The sequence below is a fragment of the Lipophrys pholis genome (assembly GCF_963383615.2).
Source record: "Lipophrys pholis genome assembly, chromosome: 16".
Lineage (NCBI taxonomy): Eukaryota > Metazoa > Chordata > Actinopteri > Blenniiformes > Blenniidae > Lipophrys > Lipophrys pholis.
This window is the reverse complement of record NC_137634.1, coordinates 11,125,663-11,148,906: the sequence shown is the minus strand read 5'-3', so window position 1 is coordinate 11,148,906 and position 23,244 is coordinate 11,125,663. Positions and strand designations below refer to the sequence as shown.

The window sequence follows — 23,244 nt, the reverse complement described above, 5'->3', positions numbered from 1 at the left end:
TTGTGCAACTTTGTCTGAGCACTCAGAGAACAGAAATCCCTGACCTACTTTTGATTAGCCCAAATCTTATGTTTATAGTTCATCATCCAAGGCAGTCCCTGCTTAGACATCGGTTCCATGTGGCAAAGAGAGTACTGGAAATAATACTCAAGTACAGCTGCTGTTACACTGCTGAAAGTAAAGTGCTATTGTTGAATGAATACTCAAATAATGTACTCTTCTCAAATACAACTCAGAATATTGGATGTTTCGTTGCATCCACTCTGGAAGACGTTCAATACAATTACAAAACAAACAAATAACAATAGAGTACAAAACCAAATGTAGATATGAAGCAGGAATACTCTCTTTTCAAAGTGTAAACTAGTCTGCCACAAAAACGTTTGATTGCCACTTTTGATTTTCGGAGCAGCGGAGCAGTGAAAATGATACTTAGGTGTGAATAAAATTCAGAAATACTCGAATGTTAAAAATAACAAGGATAACAAAGATTTTTTTTTATAGTAATGTACAATTAGTTACTTTCCCTCCTATAAACACAGTGTAACTTACATGTGCTGGACAATCTGAAAGAAAAGAAAGAATCACTACCACCAACACACTTATTAAAGAGTCCTTGTTAATCTAAGATATAATTATTAGATTATTATCAGAAAAAAGCTGCCAAATCCAGAGTCCCAGGGTTTCTGCATGTTTACACTGGTGTAAGGATCACAGAGGTCAGAAAAATTAAATTTTACTTTTATTAATTTTTTTTACCACCTTTCTGTTGAGGCAGTAAAATAAGTTTTTCCTCAGGGTGAAGTCAGTCAGGGAAGTTTATTGTCCTGACAGGTTAATGTGCTGACTTTGCTGTTTATATCACAAGATATCTTGAAGACAAAGCCAATATATGAGACTTCTCCAGAGGAGGCAATGTCTTAAGTACTTCAGTGTTTTTTCCCCCCTCATATCTGAACATTGTGTGTTTATTCATTTATTTTTGACAACTCCAGTCACAAATATCTCTAGTTACTATTCCTAATAGTCATCAAACTAGATTGTTACTTCTCTTGATCTGAGGATGATTCGGAGTCAGTAAAAGGATTGAAACAGTTCACATTCTAGGTCCTTCCACTTAAATGAAGACTGTGGAAAGCTTTGTAAAGTCTCAGAGGACGCCTGTGCTTTTCAGCATGTATCTCTGTATAAATGTGTTAAATCTCCCCTGTGATGCCTCACGGTGCAGTGCACAGAGCGGCCTGACGATGGCGCCAGAGCAAACATTTTTCTTGCTGACTCAACCTTTGTGATATCGGAAAGTTTGAGGGCGTGGAGGAGCCGAATACACCTTTCCACTGAATGTTATAAATGGATGGATTTTATTGATTTAAACAGTCTGATCGATTTTCTGTCTGTAAGATTTGCGTTATGAGAACTGATTATGGTAAATAGTGGGAAGAGTGCAGTGGGTCTGTAGTGTAGACATCACAGTAGACATGCACTGTTTATTTTCCATTTGCATCATGCAGTATGAATGAACACTGCGATTTTTTAATACAATGGAGTGGACAAGATATCCTCTTTATTGCAGCAAACCTGCTTCACATGTGCCTGAATTTACACAAGTGGAAGGGAAACAATGACCAAACACAATTAGTTTAGGATCTGAGGAACTTGCAGGTCAGGATGCATCAAGATGACATCATAATTAACCAGAAATGTATGACCGACTGTCCACTCACCGCTGACTCACAGGGATCACATTCTGTTAGGGGACTTACACTGAATAATTCCTCTTTTGTCCCCATTGCCTTACACTGTCTGGTGTCTTGCAGGTGTAAAACAATAAAATATCACGAGTGTGAACCATAAAGGAAACTTTGTAGAAACGTGCACGCTGAAGGTTGTAGAAACCATCCAGCCAAGTGAGCGATAAGATGCAAATTTGTTTGGTGTGAAATGCTGTGGCGGATGGATTTCAGATTGAATTTATTATTTGGGAGAGGATTCGGGTTGTTCATATTAAGTTTTGCAGAATTTTAATTAATTTTTTTAATCAAAACCAAAGATTACCAGAATGTCCTGTTTCTTTATCCTACGAGTGAGGGAGATATTTAAAGTTACTGTTCTTATCCTGTCATATTACTGGTCAGGACTGATTGAGATTACAGTGGGCTGTCGGTGGCCGCTGAACTAAAAATAGGTTTGACCGCCCTGAAACAGACACTATAATGGCCCTCCGCAGCATGTTGTGTTATAAAGTTGTATAGTGAGACTGAATAGGACAAGACTGGTTAACTTCAATAGGTGTCCAATGCACTGCTCTTTGTCAAATTTATTTCTTTGTCAAATTTATTTGATTTAATATTTCCACATTGAGAATAAGTCACACACGATGTGTATATATGCACATATGCTAACCAATAGTACCACATGTGAGGATGTGCAATAATTCTGAAATGGCTTAAAGAGGGTAAATGAGCTCTTTTGGACGTTTCTCCACCGTCCATCCATCCATCCATCCACACAGATTAATCCTTGGATTGTCCTTGTAAGTAGCTCCACATTAATCTGTACAGCATATTCAGACATCCAAACACCATCATTTAGCATTAAAAAAAACAACAACAAACATCTTAAGCTTGCAATTTTACACTCAGAAACAACAATATAAAAGCATAAAGACATAATAAGCTGATTCTCGTCGGTCATACAAGATGGACCTCTTCTCACATCCTGCAGTAACACTGTCTGTTATCAAGTCAAGTACAAAGTGAAACTAGACCAAGTCAGTGCGGCTGGAGCGAGAAGGAACTGAAGCATCTGTCATGGTGAGGAACTCAACCCAGTTCTGAAAGAAGCCACGGGAATACTCCCCCGTGTCCACAACCAGTCCCCGCAGGCGGCTCTGGCCCGTTTTGTTCCTCAGGGCCAACTGAGCCTCCCGCTCCGTCACGTTGAAGCTGATGTTCAGGACCTGGGCCAGCAGCAGGTAGAGCAGCCCGCCGGTGACGATGCTGCTGTACCAGGCGCAGGTGAAGCAGAGCGCTGTGCTGCAAGCCAAAAGACACCAAGATTAGTACAGCCCATGTAGAAATAGTAGTGTCTATTTATTATACTGAGAGGTTACCCAGAGAATTGCATCTGTATTAAAAAAGAAAGAGCATTCACTCAAAAATGTCACATTACTGTAAAGTAGTAAATAGTTACCACATGGACTTTCCCCAAAAACTAGGAACCAACACAGGAACTTTCTGTGTCTTGCCCGCTGGGTCGCAGGGTCTAAATTTAATTTTAGGGTAATTTTTTTCACCTCCCAAAAAGTCTGATTGTTGGGAAATATTTGTATAAGGTTCAGAAATTTGGAGGTGATATTTGGAATGAAAGGTTCCATGTACTTTTGCTGCTAGTGGGTAGTTTTTTTTTTTTTTTTTAACTATACAGTACGTAATCTTGGCAAAAGGCTTCGAAGTAAACTTTATTGAGAAACTGCGTTAAAGTAAACAATCAGCACGACGTTGCTCCTCGATAACAGAAAACACAGAACTTAACATTTTCAGTAATAATGATGAAAAAAAAAAACAAATCAATGAATATTTCCACAATGTTGACTTCTGATGTCATCTCACATTTAGTTTCATGGTCAGTGCTGACAAAACATAAAAAGAGACTGACTGTACCTAGACTGAGTGTAAACGCCGGGGCAGTAGAAGAGTGCCGTCACTAGATACTGTTGAGGACAGAGGCTGCAAAGCACCAAACTGATCCCGTACAGAGAGGTCAACACGAACAGACAGAGGGTCAGCAGAAAACTGCGATGGTTTGCCTGTCCAACACAGCTGTTTATCCTACAACACCTCAACACAGACACACAAGACAGTAAACCAGTCAGACCAGGTGAAAGCAGCAATAATCCGCCTCCTGCAGTCTTATGAAAAAAAAAAAAGGTTTCACTGATGCTTTTTAACCTTTTGATGTTCTGTCCTGAAATTAGTCAATTCCATAGATTTTCAGTGTGTTTGATGTTTTAAAGGTCATGTTTTGTTTGTTACATCTAGAATATTAACACAAAGAAAACATTTAATTTTTTCTTTAGTGTGGATACTGAATGATCTGGAAAACTACTAACATTAGTTCATGGTATCTAGTCCGTCTGCTAGATATGCCACTGTGGTCACGTGGTGGTACAGTGAATCGAGAACTCTTTCCTCACAGTAAAGGAACCCCAGCAGTTTGCATGGCCTCCCTCAGTATGACTATTTTCACAATACTTTTTTTCATCCATCCAAAAACATGTATGTTAGGTCAGTTGGCTCCCTGTGGTGACTTTATGTTGGATAAACCTGGGGCCTCAGAAAGTTAATGTGATTTCTACACATAACCCCCCCCCCCCCCCCCCCCCCCCCCCCCCAAAATGACACACTTTTAAGAAAAAGATAGGCAACCATAGTTGCAGAAATCTCAGTAGCAAGTACCCTGAAAACAAATGAAGAAATCGAATGACAGACCTATCAAACATTTTCGCATATGTTTTTTCAGAATGACTTTTTTTTTTTTTTTAACCATCTGGTTACTTTTTACCTTATATTTAATGAGTTGGCTGCGTGTTGAGCAACACATTGTTTATATTTTCCTTTCGAAGGTGTCAAGTCCTCATAAATCTGGTCTACCACGGTGCTGCAGCAGGTATTGCATGTGTACTCTACAAAGGAGTTGCATGTTGAATCTGATGGCACAGTTAAATCCCTCTTAGTTGGAAAGCAAACATATTTGTAATTGGAACTTTTTGTTGAAAATGCAGTTGTTTGTGCACTAATTGCTGGGCAGTTTTCTCAGTTATCACAATTGATTAATCTTTCTGTTCTGCCGTGAGAGCAAAATATGCAAAGTTCACACACGAGCCACAAAAGATGTGTACGTGTGTGAATGTAAATCAGACCCACCAGATACAGTGGTGGTCCAGACGCTGCACACATGACCCACAGGTCCGACAGTGTCCGGCTCGCGGGGGTCGCAGGATTTTGCACACTGCACACCGGCTCCATTTCGCTGTTAGCGTTTGTTTTGTTGCCTGCAGCTCTGCTGAAGTCCCAGAAGTGGATCCATTACTGAGTGCAGAGTCCTTTTCAGCCTTTTGATGGACAGTTTGTGCTTTCTGCGGGGAAGCAGTCACAAATCCGGGGCCTCTCTTGGTGTAAATGAGAGAACCTATGGTGAGGATCATGCCAGCGGTTGCAGCGAACACCTGCAGCTGGCTGACGTCCCCGCGGGGTAAAATCTCTGTGAGGAAGAGGTAATACATGTAGGCCAGAGAGTAGAGTGCAAGGGTGAGGAAGAAGAGGGTGCGTCTCTTCCGGCGGTGTGTGGCGTAGTAGTACCACAGCACCAGGCCGGGCAGGGCTGTGAGGATGATGATGCCCAGCAGGTAGTGCAGCGCGGCCACCCTCAGCAGCAGAGGCAGCAGCAGGAGGGCGGGGATCATGGAGATCTCCAGGTGCTCCATCACGGCCCCGAGGACAGGACACTGACATCCACCTTTAGAGGGTTTATCTTTCAGCCACCTGCGGAAAAAAAGAAAATGTGGCCATCAAGCTACGTTTACTAAAGTCATTAATATTACTGATAGGGATGGATAAGTGGTCAACTTATGACCTTTTCGTATATTTATGCTGCATATATTCTATTCTATATAAAGGTTAATTTCACAGGTTTATTTTCATGTGTGTATTAGTTTTCTTTTTGTCTTGTCTAGTCTCGTGATCCTAAATTGTCCAGGCTCTGGTGACCTGTCCAGGATCTCCAGCATATCATGACCATGAGTTGGACAAAGAGGCATAGAGGAAAGAAAAGTGGTTAGTTAGAGTCAAACAAAGAACTACCGTATGTCCCATATTTTTCCTCTGTTTGTTGTACAATCAGCCATTTGATTGCATTAATCTCATGAGGCATATTGTATGAAATACTCATTATTCAAGGAATCTATCAGGAATAAATAAGACAAACAAGTATTTAACTTCTTGGATCCTCTACATGACAGGATCTCAAGATTCCTGCAACCAACGGGTCACAATCATGAATAATTTCACACTTCGGGAGATTTGCAAAGTGTTTTTTTATTCCAGAAAGTCCCCACATCTGTCGGGTTTATAAGCATCTGCGGAGCCAGGAAACTGCCAAGCAGAACATCAGCATCTTGTTGATCCAGTACCAGCGAAAAAGAAAAAAGATTTAAAAAAATGAAGCGACACATTCCCTGGACACTAGACTAACTACTTTTAACCAGCAGGTGGCTGTGCCATCACATTTGAATAGAACTCCCCATATCTTCTCAAACTTTTAACCTCTCGCTCCGTCCTTTAAAATTTGTTGGCGACCGCACCTGCATCAGCAAAGTGTGAACAGCTTCCAAGAACACTGAGGCTGAATTAAAGTAAAAAGCAACACCCGCTTGCCTCTCTGAGCCAGTATGATGAAGCATACTGTGACCCTCCTCTTCACACCCTCCATACCTGCTGAAGGCTTCGTCCAGATCTTCACAGTCACAACAACATCCGTACTGGTAGATATCACATTCACAGCAACACATTGGATCATCGGGCTCTGGAGGCTTTAACTTTTCCCATTTCATAATGGCTTGCTAAGAAAACGACAAAATAAAAAAAACAAGAACAAAGGATTATTTAAAAATTCACAAGCTGCCAAATACACAGCAGCAACAGATCTGTAAGATAGACGTTTGAAAATCAGCAAACGGAAAACGGAATATTTTAATTATCAATGAAAAACCAAATAAAACAAATGATTTTTCCCTTTATTGTTTATTTGTGTGTGAAAACAAATAAGGCTTTCAAATGAATTAATTGCAATGTGATATTATTTGCTATTTTATAAAAGTCCAAGTAAGAATACCCTTAAAATTGACGCAAACACTGACAGTGTGTTCAAATCAAAAAAGAAATAGAACAAATCAATAATACTTCATTGTTTAATTGATAGATGTTTAAATGATGGAACTATATATATATATATATATATATATATATATATATATATATATATATATATATTTCTTAATGCTATATAGTAATGATGATACTGTATGAACTGGGTAAATACACAATGTCCTGGACTCACACTACATGTTTAACCCTAAAAGATCTTTTAATATTTTATATATGAACTAATCAGATCTATAATAAGATGATTCTCAGCCTTGTTGCATTCCTGAGAGCTTCAAATCTAATTTGTTAAAACAAGGACACGAACTCTTCAGGGACAAAGTATCTGGGCCAGCAAAGACAAGATCCAACCACTCCTAAGAAGTTCTCCAGTTATTGTTAATGTGATTTCATCTTTCGCTCTGATTTGTAAAGTAGGATTACCGGCTTGGCGTATTCAATCTGACAAGGTTTATAATAAAACTAACACATATCTACAAGATAAACATCCAGAACACACGAGTAGAGTTTGTGAGCTTGTTGCAGTTTTCGTTTGCCAACATTTGCACAACAGCGAATCAAATGTAAGTGAATATTGCTCAATAATATACAAAGATAAAAAAAGTGTTAGTTGGCAAAGAGGGAATTCATAATGCAAAAGGAGATTCTTTCTTTCAGGTGACTTACCCTTTGTGTTTAAATCCAACAGACAAAATCATCAACATATGTGAGCTGAAATTACAGTTTCCAAGCCAGAGTTTTGCGATTCCCCAGCAAACGAAGTCCAATTATGAAGAAGTCACCTTGTCACCAAACTCCTTCTGTGAGCAATGAAGAGGGGGAAAACCCCCCCCCCCCAAAAAAAATGAAAAGAGCAACCCAGTTTCTCATCAGTCATTTGTGTTGTAAAAGAAAACGGGCACTGGTGGCGACACTGCATCAGTGCAGTGGGATGGTTTTCATTTCTTGGATTCCCACAGTGGAAGTGTCCCAACGAAAGCCAACTGAGATTCCTCCTGACAAGTGGTTTGATATTGTGTTGCATCTGCCAGCTCACTTCTCCCACAACTATCTGTCTCACATTTCAATACATAGCTCACAAGTTGTTCTCAGGCATACTTAGGCTGTTTCAGCTTTAAAGTTTCTGTGAGTTCCCTTTTAACACCGGCATGCTTGTTAAATATAGGCACTGCACATGGGCTGAAGGAGTCAGACAGGCAGGAGTCTTTGCATACCTCTTTCCATGGCTGAGGGGTTAAGATGAAGGTGTTCCAAAAACACTGCAACAGCAGCGCTGATAGTCCACACGGAGCTGGATGAGGCTGCACATGAGAAACATGACAGATGAGAGAGTGAGCGATGATCCACAGGGCAGCCCCACCCGCTGAGATCATATTTCCTCCCATAAGCAGCCTGACCTCGCTGCTCGCACAGAAAACTCTCGAAGAGTTTCTCTGCGTGTGTGCGTGTGTGCGTGTGTGTGTGTGTGTGTGTGTGTGTGTGTGTGTGTGTGTGTGTGTGTGTGTGTGTGTGTGTGTGTGTGTGTGTGCGCGTGTGTTTAAAAGCAGCAGGCTCCAACCTTGGTGTTAATGCATCTGCCTGTGTTTCTATGCGTTGCGTTATGTTTGTGACTGGATTTTGACAGTGACTCTGATAAGTGCGACGAGTCAGAGGGTCAGAGCACTGACAGGCCCCAAAGACGAATCACCTACCTCACACTTATCCAGCTCATGAGCACTTCAACAGTGGGCCAATGCAACCTCTTTGTTCTAAAATAATGCGTACTTTTATCTTCTATCTTCTGCCCATTCAACGTAATTATGGCCAACAATATATTACCTGCCAATAATGTAATGATTCTGAATTTCTGAATGTAATAAAGCCCATAACGTAATACCTGTAAATAGTACAATATGATATTTGCTTAATTATCGCAATACAGTTCTGCTGATAATGTAATATCCATTGCATGATTGAAGTAGCATTAACATGTAATCACTGCAGCTAATAATGAATTAGTACATAAACAGGCTGTTTTTGTTGGAAATAAACTTTTTTGCAGGTTTTGTGCTGTTTGTTTATCAATAATATGTGTAATGGAAGTAATAGTGATCCTATTCCTTTATTGACGATACATTCTCTGCAACACTCTCAAGTCATGGTTGTAAAAAGATATTTTACTATTGTATTTATTGCATTATTGGCAAGACCACCTTAAAAGCAAAGGCCATGCAAACTTCAAACAGGCGGGTGCAGACTGAACTGAAACAAGGTCATCCTGGCTGTGAGGTGAGAGTGCCAAGCGCGTGGATTATTTTGTGGATTCTTTTCAATAAACAAATCTGGCACGGCACAATGGAAACTGAGTGAAGCATTGCTGTTTGAGTGAGTCAACATTCGAGTGAAAGGCAGTTTTTTAAAAACTGCAGATCAGAAATGGCAGCTTAGTAAATATGGGAAAGAACAATGTTGTCTGACGACAGACGGAAACACTGAATTTCATTAAGTAAACTAAAGACGCAGCATTTGAAGGGATCTACTGACTCAGTTTTAAGTATTTTAGTGGCTCCGAAGTCATCCTGCTTGGTTTGTAATAGATTAAAATTTTTCCTCCATTATTGGCAACAAAGGCATACAATATTTTATGTTTCTATCTGGAATGGGGATAATTCATTGACTTAATACATTCATTTCCTGCAGACTTACTGTTACATACAAATGACCTAATCCTAACACTAACCTCACTGAATCCATAGCCAACCTTACAGCGAGTCTTCAAAGCGATCAGGTTGATGCTGCAGCCATGCTTTACTCCAAACTTGTCATACACTGGCCTATCCTAAATATGACTTCACACACAAAAAAAGAAATGATCATAAATATGCTCCCCAGCATATAGACTTGTGTTCAGCAGTCTCTGAGGACATTGCATTGACTTACATTCATTTCCAACAGGTTTAAAGCTACAAACACGTGCCTTCACCTTGAAATGTAATGATTTTCGGGTGGAGAGCCAAGACTTGTCCCCACAAACATGACAAATCCTCATATTACATATACGGTAAACACACACACACACACACACACACACACACACACACACACACACACACACACACACACACACACACACACAGCCCATCAAGTCTTTACAAAGAGAGACGTAGTGAAATGTTAATGTCGGCACTGCTCTGCGTCTGGCTGGACTGAATCAATGCAGAGAAAAGTTGCTGCTCTTGCTCCTGCGGGTTTTGCTTCCATTAGTCTTAATGGAGGCCGGAACCAGAGATAGCGGCTCTAATCTATTTTGGAGGATTTAATGCTGCGGACTGGACCGACATCACATGCTGAAGATTACGCATCAGCACACTGCTGAGATGCTGCGTGTGCAGCAAACAAAGCATGACTAGTAAACGGAGTGGACAAGAGAATAACGGTGGTAAATGTGCCTGTCTGATGGGAAAATCGCTCTGCTCATCTACGTGTACGAACACTTTGGGCAAGAAAAGTGATTTGAAAATGATGCAGTAAATGTTTATTTGTATGAGGAATGACACTGAACAAAAAAACAGGTCATCTATTGATTTAATCTGCCACAGTGTCTTCTGTCCTGAGGCATAATCCACGACTATCTGACCCCAGTAATGTGGACACTCATGTTTGTCTTCATGCATTAGGCAGTTCTTTATATTTCTCGTCGTGTACCTCGATCAGCAGAAAGACATACTTATATTGGTCTGCATTCTTGTTTCCTCTTCTGCTTTATCCAACATATGTTTCAGAAGGGTAAGTTTTGAAATGGTAATATTATGCTTTAATAGTATGTTGCAAAGAGTTCAAACTGTTTTTTCCCTACCTAAAAAGGCAAAGATTATTTTTTTCTACATATTTGATAATTGCCAAAAATACGGACTGTATGACTTCCATTTCTCAAACTGAATTTCAAGGAAATTGTCTCCCCAAGAAATTAATAATACTTACAATTGAAAAGAGGAAATTATTTTAGCCTAAATATACAGGCACATTGGAAATATTATGTATATTTATGTGAAGATTTGCATTACTGTGAAATGCAAAGCTTCAAGAGCTTTTCAGTCAGTTGCAATGTTCAAGTTGCGCCCCCTGCAGTTCAAATTCTGTTATTGAATGTATGAGAAGTCATGAAGTAGACAAGCTCGCTTCTATCATGAAGTTTGAAAACACACCAGAACAGAGCACTTAAAACCAAACATAACTAACCAAACGAGAAACTTTGTCATTTTTCTTTACATTTATTTCAGGAGACAACAATGTACCACGGATATAACAGTGAAACATTTGTTTCACCACAAACTAACAGTCATCCATTCACATTTGAATAAACATCATCAAGTATATAATTCACAACATCACGATCACACGTACGAGGTAAAAGGTGGAGGAATGCCTTAAACCCCTTGATAGACGTCAGTGACTGTCCCTTTATTTAGTTGCATGTTCCCATTTCATTATTAATCTGTAATAATCACTGTCACATCTGAGGGGAAAGAAACATCCGTTTCCACTCTTGGTTGCAGCGAGTAGCTGAGTGCAAGTGGAGCACCTGATTGGGGCCCACTGGATTCAATTACAATATCATCCGAAAGTGCCGTGTGACGGACTGAGACGAGGCGCTTCTGGATTTGCTCAGGAATTTAATTTTTATTTAGGCGTCTGGGAGCGGAATTCCAAATGATTCCGTTTTAATGGGCAAGTCAAAAATGGGAAAATTAAATTGAAGAGAAATTTGTGCTGGTCAAGGAATGTTTAAGGGGACGTAAACATCAAGAAACACCGGAGTTCACATAACTGAGGAAGACATTCAGAACACGGGCCAATTCATCTGCACTATGTCACACTGCACTGGGGTTTGGATGTTTAGGCGAAGAGCGGCAGGAAGCTCACTCCTCCAAGGTCCGGAAGGAATTCTGCATGTCCTCCAGCAGCTGGGAAAACTCGGCTTTTATCTTGGCCTCTCCGTCTTTAACAGGGTCCTGAAATAAATCATGGAAACACAAACGGGCCAGAATTAATCTCAACTTCTGGAAAATGCTTTAAAAACAGAGAGCATGATGTTTGTCAACAAAAGGAAGAAAAGGATCCCGTACTTTGAACTTCATGGAGCTGATCTTGTACAGGGTCTCTCCCATGTGTTCCTTGATGATGGCCCAGGTGATTTTGTTGTCACTCTGAGCGGTGGACTCCACCGCGTGCCGGGCCATGTCGTAGAAAGCGATCATGTTTGACAGGATGCCGACGGTTTTGTAGAAGGGGCAGAACCTGTGTGAACGACAGGAAAAACACAGTCGCTTCAGTACAAAACTCAAGGCACTGCAAGAGTGATGCATTTAAAAGAAGCGATATCGCTGTGGCTCATGACTAAAGTTTCAAGAGAACGCCGTCCGATCCATTTTCTATACCCACTTTATCCAACACCACAATGCAGCCCTCAAGAACTTCAAAATAAAATTCCTTCATGTCATAATCAAGAAAATGGATCTTAGAAAAAGTGTTAGTCACTGTTTCCTTGCGGCTGTTGAAGACGTGTTACCTGTCGTAGGGTGTGTAACCATTCTGCTGCAGGAAGTCGTCCTTAATGAGCTTCGCCACCTCCAGAGTAATTTTGTCAGACTCTGCAAGAGAGGCCTTTAAAGAAAGGAAACACAAACATCAGTCCTTAGACTTTCTCCAGAAGTTGTTGAACCAAAAAGAAAACAATTTTACTGCCTGTAGATTTTAACCATCAAATGCATCATGCAACCCGCCCCAAAATTTTTTTTAGGGATTAAATCAAGTGGGTTTTTTTAATACTAACATCTAGAGTCGCTTTATCAGACATACAGATGCAACGACATTGAAAATGTTTGGCTTCTGCACCGGTTAAATTACCAAACATTCCTACAGACAGATAACAAGCAGCGATGACCTTAAACAGATTCCTGCACCTCTCATGGCTGCTCAGTCAGTCACACATTTTCTTTGTTATCACATTGTCCAGCAGGTGTATTTCCAGCATTTCTTAGGCGCCGTTCTCGTGCCCCGCTCAAATTTGCCTCACCTTGCCTACAAGTTGCACAATTTCAGCAAGGTCCTCCTCCTCCTGCAAGATCTCTTTGGCTTTGGTGCGAAGAGGAACGAACTCTGGGAAATGTTTGTCGTAATGTTCATCCAGAGCTCGAGTGTACTTGCTGTAGCTGATCAGCCAGTTCACAGAGGGGAAGTGTTTTCTCTGGGCCAGCTTCTTGTCCAAACCCCAGAACACCTACAAAAAGAGAAGAAAAATAAACCCCCAACATATCCCGTTAAAGGATGAAATACCGAATGCAAAGTGAATTACGTTGAAGTCAAAGGCGACGATACTTTACCTGAACGATTCCCAGTGTGGCTGAAGTGACAGGATCTGAGAAGTCTCCACCAGGGGGTGACACGCTGAGAAAACCAATTAAAGGCAGGATGATAATTTCAACTTTATTTTCTAGTTTTGTTCTGCGAGGTTGCAAGTGTTTGGGTTTTTAAAAACTGAGCTTTCAAAATTGAAAAGCCTGTGCAGTAACTTCGCCATCGAGGCCGTATCATCGATATAGCTTGAACAAAACGACTCACGCTCCCACGATGCTGACGCTGCCTTCTCTCTCGGGATTCCCCAGGCACTTCACACGTCCGGCGCGCTCGTAGAAGGAGGCCAGTCGGGCACCCAGGTAGGCAGGATAGCCGCTGTCTGCAGCCGGCAACATTCACGACATCAGTACTGCTCAATGAGCCTTCACAACAATGGCCCGAAAACAAACTCACCAGCCGGCATTTCAGCCAGTCTTCCAGAGATTTCTCTCAGAGCTTCGGCCCACCGAGACGTGGAGTCGGCCATCATGCTCACGTGGTAGCCCATATCTCTGAAGTATTCAGAGAGCGTGATCCCTAGAAAAGAAAAAAATTGCATTATTTAAACTACTTTTGTAACGAAAACAAAACAGGATGTAAAGTTACTTTAGTCTTGTACCTGTATAAATGGAAGCCTCTCTTGCAGCCACAGGCATGTTGGAGGTATTTGCCACCAGGGCTGTTCTTTTCATGATGCTTTCAACTTTGCCATCTACCTCCATAGTAAGCTGAAGGAAAGTAAGACAGTAGTGACATGAAGTGGGGTGACGTACAAACTTTTTTTTTTTAAAGCATTGGAGCACACAGCCCATCAGGCAGGAATCTTAATAATGTTGAATTAAAGCTCTGTCCCATTGCCAACCTCGGGGAAGTCCCGCAGCACTTCAGACATTTCATTTCCACGTTCTCCGCAGCCGACGTAGATAATGACGTCACTGTTGGAGTACTTGGACAATGACTGTGAGATCACAGTCTTTCCACATCCGAAGGCTCCTGGTATAGCCGTAGTGCCACCTTGCACACATCTGTGGCACAGGACGGACATAAAGATTCATTGACACTTGATTTCAGCACACGATTAATACCACAACGAATACTACAGCGACACTCACGGGAAAAGTGCATCCAGGACTCTCTGCCCGGTCAGCAGTGGATGGTTGGCTGGTAGTTTCTCCGTTACTGGGCGAATTTGTCGCACTGGCCACACCTGCACCATGGTGAACTTCTCCTTTATGCCTTCAAACTCCAGCTCCAGAACCACATCCTGAATGCAAAGGGACTTAAAGATTAGTTTGATCTTTTAGCCACATGGAAAAGCATTTCTCATTTGAATGCTTCACCCACAGAAAGGTCGTAGTTTCCCGGAGGAGCCAGGTACGTGACGGTGCCTCTGTTACGAGGTGGAAGCATCAGCTTGTGCTTGATGAGGGAGTTTTCAAACACCATCCCGTAGATATCTCCGCCCGTCATGTGGCTGCCCGCCTGGAGAAGAAAACATCAAATTAGACTCACGGAAAAAGAGGAACCGTTAAAAAAAAAATCAATCAATCAAACTCCTCACCCGAAGGCTCTGGCCGGGGTTAAATTCCCATTTGGCGTCTCTGTTGAGAGCACCAATGTTCACTCCTCTGGGGATGTAAATACTTTGGGTGAGGTCATTGATATCTTTTAGTGGACGCTGGATACCGTCAAAGATGGAGCCCATGATTCCTGGTCCCAGCTCGACGGAGAGGGGCTTTCCTGTTCGGAGCACAGGATCTCCCACAGACACACCAGCTTGCAGCAGAAAGTTAAGGCCAAACCCCAAAAAAACAAAGAAACTACAGAAGACACCATTTACTATCGACTAGCGGCTCTTGATTCTGACTGGTTAATTCAGTTTGAACCATTTCAACATTGCTTGGTACAAAGTTTTATCACAAAGGATACAAGTTTCCTCGTAGACCTGGATAGTTGCCATGTCTCCTTCTAAACGAATGATTTCTCCCACCAGCTCGCTGTGGCCGACACGAACCAGCTCGTACATGGCTGCTCCGGCCATCGCCGTCGCTGTGACCACTGTCAATGAACAGGTTCGAAACAAGAAAGAACCGAAATATTAAAGCTAATACTTCTTTTTTTTTTTTTTATCTTGTGTTGAAGTAATACACATGCACAAGTGCATGTCAAAAAACAGCTATAGCAGAGTGGTGGACATTGCTTCAAAGAAAACCGTAAACAAGGCAAAACAGCAAGAAATATATAGTGGAAAAACTATGTGAAAATATATATACTTTGGATAAACCATTGATTTTGTGATTTTGAGGAAAATCATCAATTTACATAAAAAAAAATGGTTGTGCAAATAACCATAGAGTCTGGACGGGTGGGGACAGAAGCCATACCTGGTCCAGAAACCCCATGGACGTAACCAAACCGGCTCTCTCGCTCCTCATCCTGGATCTTGGGAAGCTTTGAAGTGTCCATCTGTCTTGCTAAATCCCCTGAGGAACAATAATCGACACGTTATGTAATACCTCGTCGTTTCTAATAAAACCAGACACGCAGTCATTATATTTCCATTTATTGGACCCCTAATGATGACAGCGAGACTTACTATAAGGTTGTTTGTTTTCTGACAAATGAATGACCAAGAGTAGTAACGTCACCCACCACCTCTACTAGAGAAACATTCATCTACTCTGTCACAGCTGACTGCGAATGAAACAACACTGTGGATCGTTGAATATGTGTTTGTTAACACACACGCCAGAGTAAAGCTGATTTGTGCGTGTGCGCGTCTAAGTCAGGTGACTAGCTAGCAAACACGAGCCTTCATCTTCATCTTCGCCAAGCACACGTTAAGCTATTTCAACGACAGCCGACCCAGTGTGTTCGACCTCACAAAGCTGCCATAACAGTCAAACTTAGTCGCGTTCGGGTCATTGTTTTACCTTATATTCCACACAGTCGTCCAGGTCTCTTTCTGCCCTAGCAGGCTAAAGGAGGAGCTTGACTGTGCTATAATCACCTGCCGAGCACCGGACTGTCACGGGAAGAAAATGTCTCCATTCTGGCTCTGGGGGCTGCTTATGCTACAGTGCAGTGGACGATCTGTAGAGCCAACATGGCGTCTGACGCGCTGCAGTTTCAGTGTCGACGATCAGTTCCGTGTTTGCACACGTCCATCGAGTGCGCGACTGCCCTCTGCTGGACATTAACTCCCATTCAATTATTTATTTTCTCTTTAATCCGACGGTATTTATCCTTCTTGCAGTGTGTGTGTGTGTGTGTGTGTGTGTGTGTGTGTGTGTGTGTGTGTGTGTGTGTGTGTGTGTGTGTGTGTGTGTGTGTGTGTGTGTGTAGTTATTTATTTGTCCTTAATTTATTTCCCTCCACATTACATTTTACCCTTAATCTTCTGCTGTTTTATTCAATTAGACTATTTTCGTGTCACATCACTTTGTATTTCTTGTTTTTATGATAGAATGTAATGCAAGTTAGTCTTTTTACTGCCTTATTTGATTTCAATTGCAACTGAAAATATAGCTTGACTGAATCTTAATATCATAAAAAAGTTTGTACTCGTTTCTGCAATATTGTCATGCATCACTTCTACTTTCTATTTAATGGAACATGGAAAATAGTTCATTGTAATCTACCTTTCTCCATCAGAACAATATAATTCATCATGCTCTGCTCTGACAGTTTGACTAAACCATTGAAGAAAAAAGTGAGTTACATTAAGCTGTGTTTCTGCTTGCTGCATTGTATATGGACCATCTCAGTCAAACAACGAAAAACAAAACAACAATCACATAGTTTTTAGCTGTTGTAAACATTTTATTATTACATTTCGCAATTTTTTAAAGACACATCACACGTAATAACCTAACAGCAGTACGTATCAGTATTCAGACTGCTCATGATAGTCGCTACACGTACGGTAGGACAGTGAAATGGTTACAAATTGAGGTAGAAATTACAAAAAAAATGTCAAATGGAATTAATCAACAAACACTCACATAATGAGGAGTTATACATTTAGTTCAAACATTATTAGGAATGTAATATTTCACCAACTGATAAACATAAACTGTTAAGCCTGCCTGTACTTGTTTACAATTAACAGGATTTCACCACAGCGCACATCTCAACAAAAAAAGACTAATAGCACAGGTGCAACTAGTAACATGGCTCTGTTTTATTCGAGTGTTCCACTTCGCCATGACGTTGTGACCGTGAACCAGCATGCACAATGCAAAGACCTTGAAACTGAAGCAGCTACATGGAGTTCAGCCAATCACTTTATGTATTATTCATCGCTGTGCTTTTTCCTGCAGTGACATGTCAGAAAGGCTTGTAGATAATTTGTGTTCAAGCTTGAAGTTTGTTTTTACTAAATAGCTTTGTCTTTGGACCTTCAAAATGCCCAGACTGAAATACTAATTACTCACATTCTGTCAGTAGGAGAAAAGAGAATATCTGTGTAAAAAAATTTACTTTCTGTAAATTGCACAATAGTGTGCAGTTGGAATCATAATTTAATTCATAACCATGGTGTCAAAGGTCGGGTCATTCACTTTCTTGCAGAAGTAATGATTATAGAAATTCATGAACAGCAGGTAGAACATTTACAGCTCGATGTGCTGAGTCCACTAGATGGAGCCAAATGAAGTGTTTCTCTGTGGCCGCAGAGTAAAACTTGACCCCTGATGTTGTGTTTTGTCCTTTGGGTGTGTGGTCAATCTGACCACTCGTTTTCCTCAAGTTCGGAGTCATCGTCAGAGTCGCTGTACTCAACCGCAATGCGCCGGGAGAGAATGGTGGCCACGTCGTTCCCCACCGGCTCCCGTTTGTTCTGCTGTTCCTGCTCCTCCTGGACTTTCTTCAGCTGGATGCCTGATTAGGACACGTGCATGTTAAATCAGGTTACAGGTTGTGATGGCGAGCACCAGACAGCCAGAAATGACCACATCTGTATTAATCTCAACAGCGGACGCGTAATGTAAAGCAGCAGACGTTGCAGGTGCTCACCCATGCGAATCGCAGACAGCAGGTCACTTCTCGCATCCCTCACCGGCCTCCCCTCAGTTCTGCCCTCGCCGTGTGCTGCCAGGTGTGGGGGTACTGCTGGGGGAGGGATGGGTGGAGGCGGTGGCCCCGGGGGAGGGGGGATCATGCGAGGCCCCGGAGGAGGCACCGGGGGAAGCGGGTAGCCTGGGCCGACATGCACAACGCCGTTATTTGGCATTGGCGGGAGAGGAAATCCAAAGGCCGTCTGGGCTGATGGGATAGGTGGTCCGGGAGGGACGGGAGGGGGGTGGGCAGAGCTGTGTGACGGCGGAAGAAAGAGGATTAGGATTGCTGATGTTGGAACATCGATATTATATTTGAATCTTTCCCCTGTATTACGCAAGCGTCAAATCAGACATACTTGTAATCAGCAGGCGATCGCGCTGAACCGTTGGGCCGGTCTGCGGCATGAGGCTCTGGCGAGGCGTAGGTCACCCTCTTGTAGTTTACATCGATGCTGTGGTATTCATGCTCAACAGGTGGGGACGGGTGGGCGTTCCCAGGCACGTAATCATGAGACTTGGCGTAGTTACAAGCGGTGTGGGCAGGCACGGGAGGGATTGGGTAGTCGAAGAGGTCAGGCCTGGAGGAGCAATGAAGGAAAGAGATTCTCATGCGGACGCATCCACAAGCTGGATTAAGGTCCAAAATGAAAGCTGAAGCCTAAAGGCAAATATTAGATCACCGTTTGGGTTCATATTCAGGAAAATGCATCTATTGCTTTTCCAAAAAAAAAATTCAATTCACTTTTCAATTCACTCTACCAGCTTTTCCTTTTGCTTGTTGTTTCTGAGACAGTGGCAGTAAATTATACACCGACCTTCCGTCTGGAGAGAGCGAGCCCTCAGACGAAGCCCCTCGCCGAAGAGTCTGCGGATGACGGTGATCTGGACGAAGCTCTTTGTCGAACGCCATCATGTTCCACTCTTGCCTGCGATTTCGAGCCTTCCTCACCTTCTTCACCTCGCGCTGGAGAGTGCTGCTCTCCACAAATCGCTTCTGCTCCTGGGAAAACGGGCGGAAAGTCGAAGAATGAACGAGCTCCCGGTGTGTAAGTACATGAATGTAAGGCAGAAGAAGAGGCCGCGCTCTCACCCTCTGCCTCCTTCTTTCCTTCCTCTTGTCCTCGGTGTCCTGAAGCATTTTTTCCTTCCACAAGTCAAAAAAGTACGACGGGTCCGAGTAAAATTTCATCGCGTCGGTTGAGTCCTCCCTATGTGAAGAAAATATTCCCATGTGACACATGACGACCGCAAATTGATGCCATTCCTCTTGTTGTCACACTCGCAGTACCTGTAGCTCGAGAGAGAACTGAGAGGAGGAGGCTTGTCGCAGGTGTTAAACATTTCAGACACTGAGTTTGAAATGCTGCTTTTGGACAAAACCTGCTGGTCCTGAACCACAGAACTTTTAAACCCCTTCCTCATGTTTATATCCTGGAGAGAGACTGATGAACAACAAGAGAGAGAGAATTAGAGTTTCGTTAAAACAATGCAATAATGGAAAAAAAAACAAAAAAAAAACAGAATATTTTATTTGCAGGAAGATGCTCTACACTGAACTAACCCTCCTCCACGCTGGAGTCCAGCTGCGTGACTTTAACCGCCAAGCGGTCGATGCGATCCTGAAGAGAGTTGGCTCGCGTGTAAAAGGTGTTGGCTTCATTAAACAGTTCTCCGAAAACATTTTCCGCTTGTTTACCTGCAACCAGATCGAAGAACCAATAAAATAGATAAAAATCAATTTACTAAACGCGGGATTCGGTTTTGTGTGGAGGAACATGCACACGTACATAAACACACACACACACACACAAGCGTGCATGCACACTAATATAAAAACCCCATGACAGTCCCTCCAGCTCAGATGCACTTAATGTTAATGTGTTTGCTTTCATTAGAGCTGCTGCGTTTGTGCCTCCGCCCCATACTGAGCTTCACAGTAAGCTGGAGGTTTCTGTAACCTCGCTGACACACACACACACACACACACACACACACACACACACACACACACACACACACACACACACACACACACACACACACACACACACACACACACACACACACACACACACGCCCATGTGCCAGATGTCCAGGAGTGAATTTACTTCCTGAAATACACGGTTTTGCTATATTTCCCTCCTGCCGTTACACATATCCTAAAGCAACAACTGTAACAGTAAATCTTTTCTGTTCTGGTTTCATTCCAGTTGGTAATGTTTTGCCCTCACGTTGCCACGCTTCACCTTCTGCTATACCATCGTGTTCCAGTGGCCCGTCTGACATTTTAATGTGAAGCAATACGAACCCGCCGATGCTTCAACAACCGTGTCAACATTTCATGATCCCAACGTTGCTGAATGCGTGTAACTGTGATCTTACTGAGACTGCTCAGCTGACGGATGATGGCAGACAGCGTGTTGTTGGTTACACATTCCAGCTCACTACCGATCCCGTCGGGCACGGCGCCGTGGCACAGGTGCCGGGGCTCGATGTTTCTCTTCACCAGAGGCATGATCCCGTCTCACATCTCGGCCTTCGCACAGCTGCACTGGGACAGAGGAACGAGCTCGGCCGCTCGCTGAACGCTTAAACCTGCATCACGTAGGACAATTAAAGCATTAATCCTTTTTTTTTTTCCACAAAGTGACATATGTGCTAATGACACACAATGACAGGATGCATTTGGTGCATTGACCTGTAGATTAGACGTAGAGAACAAATGAATCAAATATAGTTAAAATAACAGCGGCCAGTGTTTAATTTACTGGATTCACCGTTTAAATTCAAAGTATGAACAGCTGTTATTACTTGTTTTGCATTTTGATTACTTTAAAAAGAGTGACAAATGTAACAAAATCAAAATCAAACCATTGAGGGTTTGGAGCCACTTGATGCTGAAAGTCATAATTTATCACCACCTGTCAAAGTGGTCCACCTATTGTATGTTCCTGGTCATTTTTGTAAAGGATTTAATGTGCTCAGCAACAGCTGTTGTATTCAGTCACGCGTGTTTTGATAAGAACGCATTGTAGACAGCAGATGTGGCGATTTTTAGGCAAATTTGATGCTCACTTTGCACACCTTTAATAAATAGACTTCAAACAAGGGATTGAATGATTGTTTGGGATTACGTGTAAGTCTGCCAGCACACATAACAATAAGTAGTTTTTTTTTAAGCAACATTAGCATATTATAAGCACATTTATGTTTTTTTTTTTTTTTTTTTTTTTAGCACCCAACAGGAGGAGGGGACAGTGCTTTAAAAAAAGTTTGAGCTTGGTGTAATATAATACTATTCATCCATCATGTCGTACAGGAAACATGATTGACGAACAATCTGAGGCAGACTGCGTCCATATGATCTGTCCACCAAAACATCAAATCAAAACAAACATCAGTGAAAGTTCCTTTCAGAAACTGGGGTGAAAGGAAGTGATGCTGCTTAATACAGATTTCCATCCTGAATTAAGTGATAAAAACAAACTATTAATGCATAATGTTTAAAACTCCTGCACGGCGCGAGATGACCATCTTCTCATTTGTCCACCTCGGAGGCAAAGTCAAAGCATTGAAGTCAGGTCAACTTGGTTATACGTCTCGGAGACGTTTCGCCCTCTATCCAAAAGTTTCTCCATCAGTCTCCATCGGGTCATCTCCAGCATGAGTGATGACAAGGGGTTAAACATTCAGGGCCCTGTTCCTCACATCGTAGTGAAGCTGTGCATGACGAGACCTTTTCTGTTTCAGAGAAATATTTCCAACAGTTTTCATGTGACTGACGTCCAGCCAGCTTTGCAGAAACTTTGTCTGTCATTTGATATAAAGAATATATTGGTTGTTTTTTTTCAGCAGTCACATAACTTTGTATGATTACAAACAAATCAAGTCATCGAACATCGCAAACAAGCAAAATGTTCCCCAGCTCAACGGGATATTTCTAATCATGAATAATGTGTTATGAAGGACAACCCCGGCGTTTTATTGCATTTTTCATGTTGGTACCTAAACTGGATCTATTCACAGCCAGCTTCAACAAATCCATTCAAATATTGTGTTCTTTTTTCAGGAGGGGTGAATCACGAAATGAATAAATAGAAAAATAGAAAGACACGTCTAAATGAATTGTTCCAATAGTTCAAAAACAGACACCAAGATTTATTAGAAAATAACAAAACAATGTTGGTTATTTACTGCATCAGGGGCAGAACACACACTGCCATGTCTGCCTACCATAGTTTCCTCTGGGTCAGCTCGACGCACGTCCTCTTTTTTTTTTTTTTTTTTTTCAAATCCACGTCAGCACGCAGGGAAGAAGCTGTCAAAGTGGAGTCCGAGTGGTTTTATCCAAATTCGAGCAAGAATCTGTTGGCCTGCGAGCGGTGACAGTCATGTCTGCAGGGCGGAGTTCATCCTGAAAACAAGCCAGCAGTACAATTCACAGCTTGAGCCCAGAGGGGATTTAGCCAGCAGATTTACTCCTGTCATCCAATCACAGCCACCGCGCCAGGCCTCTGACAAGCCTCACTTTTATTTCAGGATCTATTAGTCCTATTTTGATGCACGCTGAGCCATTAACGACCTTCTACCCATTGGATATTAATTTCTGATTGCAAAATCGAATTAAATCAAGGAGTGAATAATCATTCCTATGAATAGAAAAGCTGTCATATATTAAATAATAATATATATAACAGGGATATACAGAAGAACTTGTCATCCTTCAGACATCTTAACACTAAAATAAATATTCAAATCAAGCATCTTCTACATAATATGAACTCAATGCAGGATACATGATGTAGTTAATGATACATTCAGCTGTGGGCGATGCGCAGCCCTTTATATGCTTTTCGTGCTGCAAGTAG

The 23,244-nt window shown here is 42.0% G+C and overlaps 3 protein-coding genes across 6 annotated transcripts; all 3 read right to left on the bottom strand.

The window, feature by feature from the left end:
- Positions 1-1,535: 1,535 nt before the first annotated feature.
- zdhhc23a (zDHHC palmitoyltransferase 23a) lies at positions 1,536-8,344 on the bottom strand. Of its 3 annotated transcripts, XM_080483755.1 has the most exons (5): positions 8,156-8,215; positions 6,492-6,619; positions 4,926-5,543; positions 3,663-3,830; positions 1,542-3,035 (listed from the first exon to the last, which is right to left on the bottom strand). In XM_080483755.1, exons 2-5 carry the CDS (start codon positions 6,608-6,610, stop codon positions 2,762-2,764), a joined length of 1,179 nt encoding a protein of 392 aa, XP_080339881.1. In that variant the 5' UTR covers positions 6,611-6,619; positions 8,156-8,215; the 3' UTR covers positions 1,542-2,761. The 3 variants fall into 3 exon arrangements, with proteins under 3 accessions (XP_080339882.1, XP_080339881.1, XP_080339880.1); XM_080483756.1 differs by lacking the exon at positions 3,663-3,830 and having other exon boundaries at positions 1,536-3,035; positions 7,608-8,259; XM_080483754.1 differs by lacking the exon at positions 3,663-3,830 and having other exon boundaries at positions 8,156-8,344.
- A 2,097-nt stretch (positions 8,345-10,441) lies between these two features.
- LOC308121390 (V-type proton ATPase catalytic subunit A-like) lies at positions 10,442-16,463 on the bottom strand. 2 transcript variants are annotated; one of them, XM_080482599.1, is made up of 15 exons: positions 16,250-16,463; positions 15,701-15,799; positions 15,246-15,374; positions 14,878-15,092; positions 14,661-14,798; positions 14,429-14,580; positions 14,179-14,341; positions 13,936-14,044; positions 13,731-13,853; positions 13,542-13,656; positions 13,304-13,367; positions 12,997-13,200; positions 12,490-12,584; positions 12,047-12,218; positions 10,442-11,932 (listed from the first exon to the last, which is right to left on the bottom strand). In XM_080482599.1, the coding sequence occupies exons 2-15, from the start codon at positions 15,780-15,782 to the stop codon at positions 11,840-11,842; spliced, it is 1,854 nt and encodes a 617-aa protein (XP_080338725.1). In that variant the 5' UTR covers positions 15,783-15,799; positions 16,250-16,463; the 3' UTR covers positions 10,442-11,839. The 2 variants fall into 2 exon arrangements, with proteins under 2 accessions (XP_080338725.1, XP_080338726.1); XM_080482600.1 differs by having other exon boundaries at positions 15,913-16,261.
- A 659-nt stretch (positions 16,464-17,122) lies between these two features.
- On the bottom strand, positions 17,123-22,806 carry wasf3a (WASP family member 3a). Its single transcript, XM_080482499.1, has 9 exons — positions 22,610-22,806; positions 20,759-20,971; positions 19,938-20,072; positions 19,665-19,818; positions 19,467-19,584; positions 19,192-19,376; positions 18,733-18,954; positions 18,333-18,628; positions 17,123-18,197 (listed from the first exon to the last, which is right to left on the bottom strand). Exons 2-9 carry the CDS (start codon positions 20,889-20,891, stop codon positions 18,040-18,042), a joined length of 1,401 nt encoding a protein of 466 aa, XP_080338625.1. The 5' UTR covers positions 20,892-20,971; positions 22,610-22,806; the 3' UTR covers positions 17,123-18,039.
- Positions 22,807-23,244: the final 438 nt, after the last annotated feature.

Coding starts and splice junctions, on each gene's coding strand:
- zdhhc23a (XM_080483754.1), bottom strand. CDS start 8,326: ATGGGAGGAAATATGATCTCAGCGGGTGGGGCTGCCCTGTGGATCATC. Junction 6,620..8,155: donor CCCCTCAGCCATGGAAAGAG/GTATGCAAAGAC, acceptor TCGTTTTCTTAG/CAAGCCATTATGAAATGGGA. Junction 3,036..4,925: donor CTGGACCACCACTGTATCTG/GTGGGTCTGATT, acceptor TTTGGCTTGCAG/CACAGCGCTCTGCTTCACCT.
- wasf3a (XM_080482499.1), bottom strand. CDS start 20,891: ATGCCTCTGGTGAAGAGAAACATCGAGCCCCGGCACCTGTGCCACGGC. Junction 19,377..19,466: donor AGGAAAGAAGGAGGCAGAGG/GTGAGAGCGCGG, acceptor CCGTTTTCCCAG/GAGCAGAAGCGATTTGTGGA. Junction 18,198..18,332: donor GCTGTCTGCGATTCGCATGG/GTGAGCACCTGC, acceptor TGTCCTAATCAG/GCATCCAGCTGAAGAAAGTC.
- LOC308121390 (XM_080482599.1), bottom strand. CDS start 15,782: ATGGACACTTCAAAGCTTCCCAAGATCCAGGATGAGGAGCGAGAGAGC. Junction 14,581..14,660: donor CGGGAAACTACGACCTTTCT/GTGGGTGAAGCA, acceptor CTTTGCATTCAG/GATGTGGTTCTGGAGCTGGA. Junction 14,045..14,178: donor TGCTGCGGGACTTCCCCGAG/GTTGGCAATGGG, acceptor ACTTTCCTTCAG/CTTACTATGGAGGTAGATGG.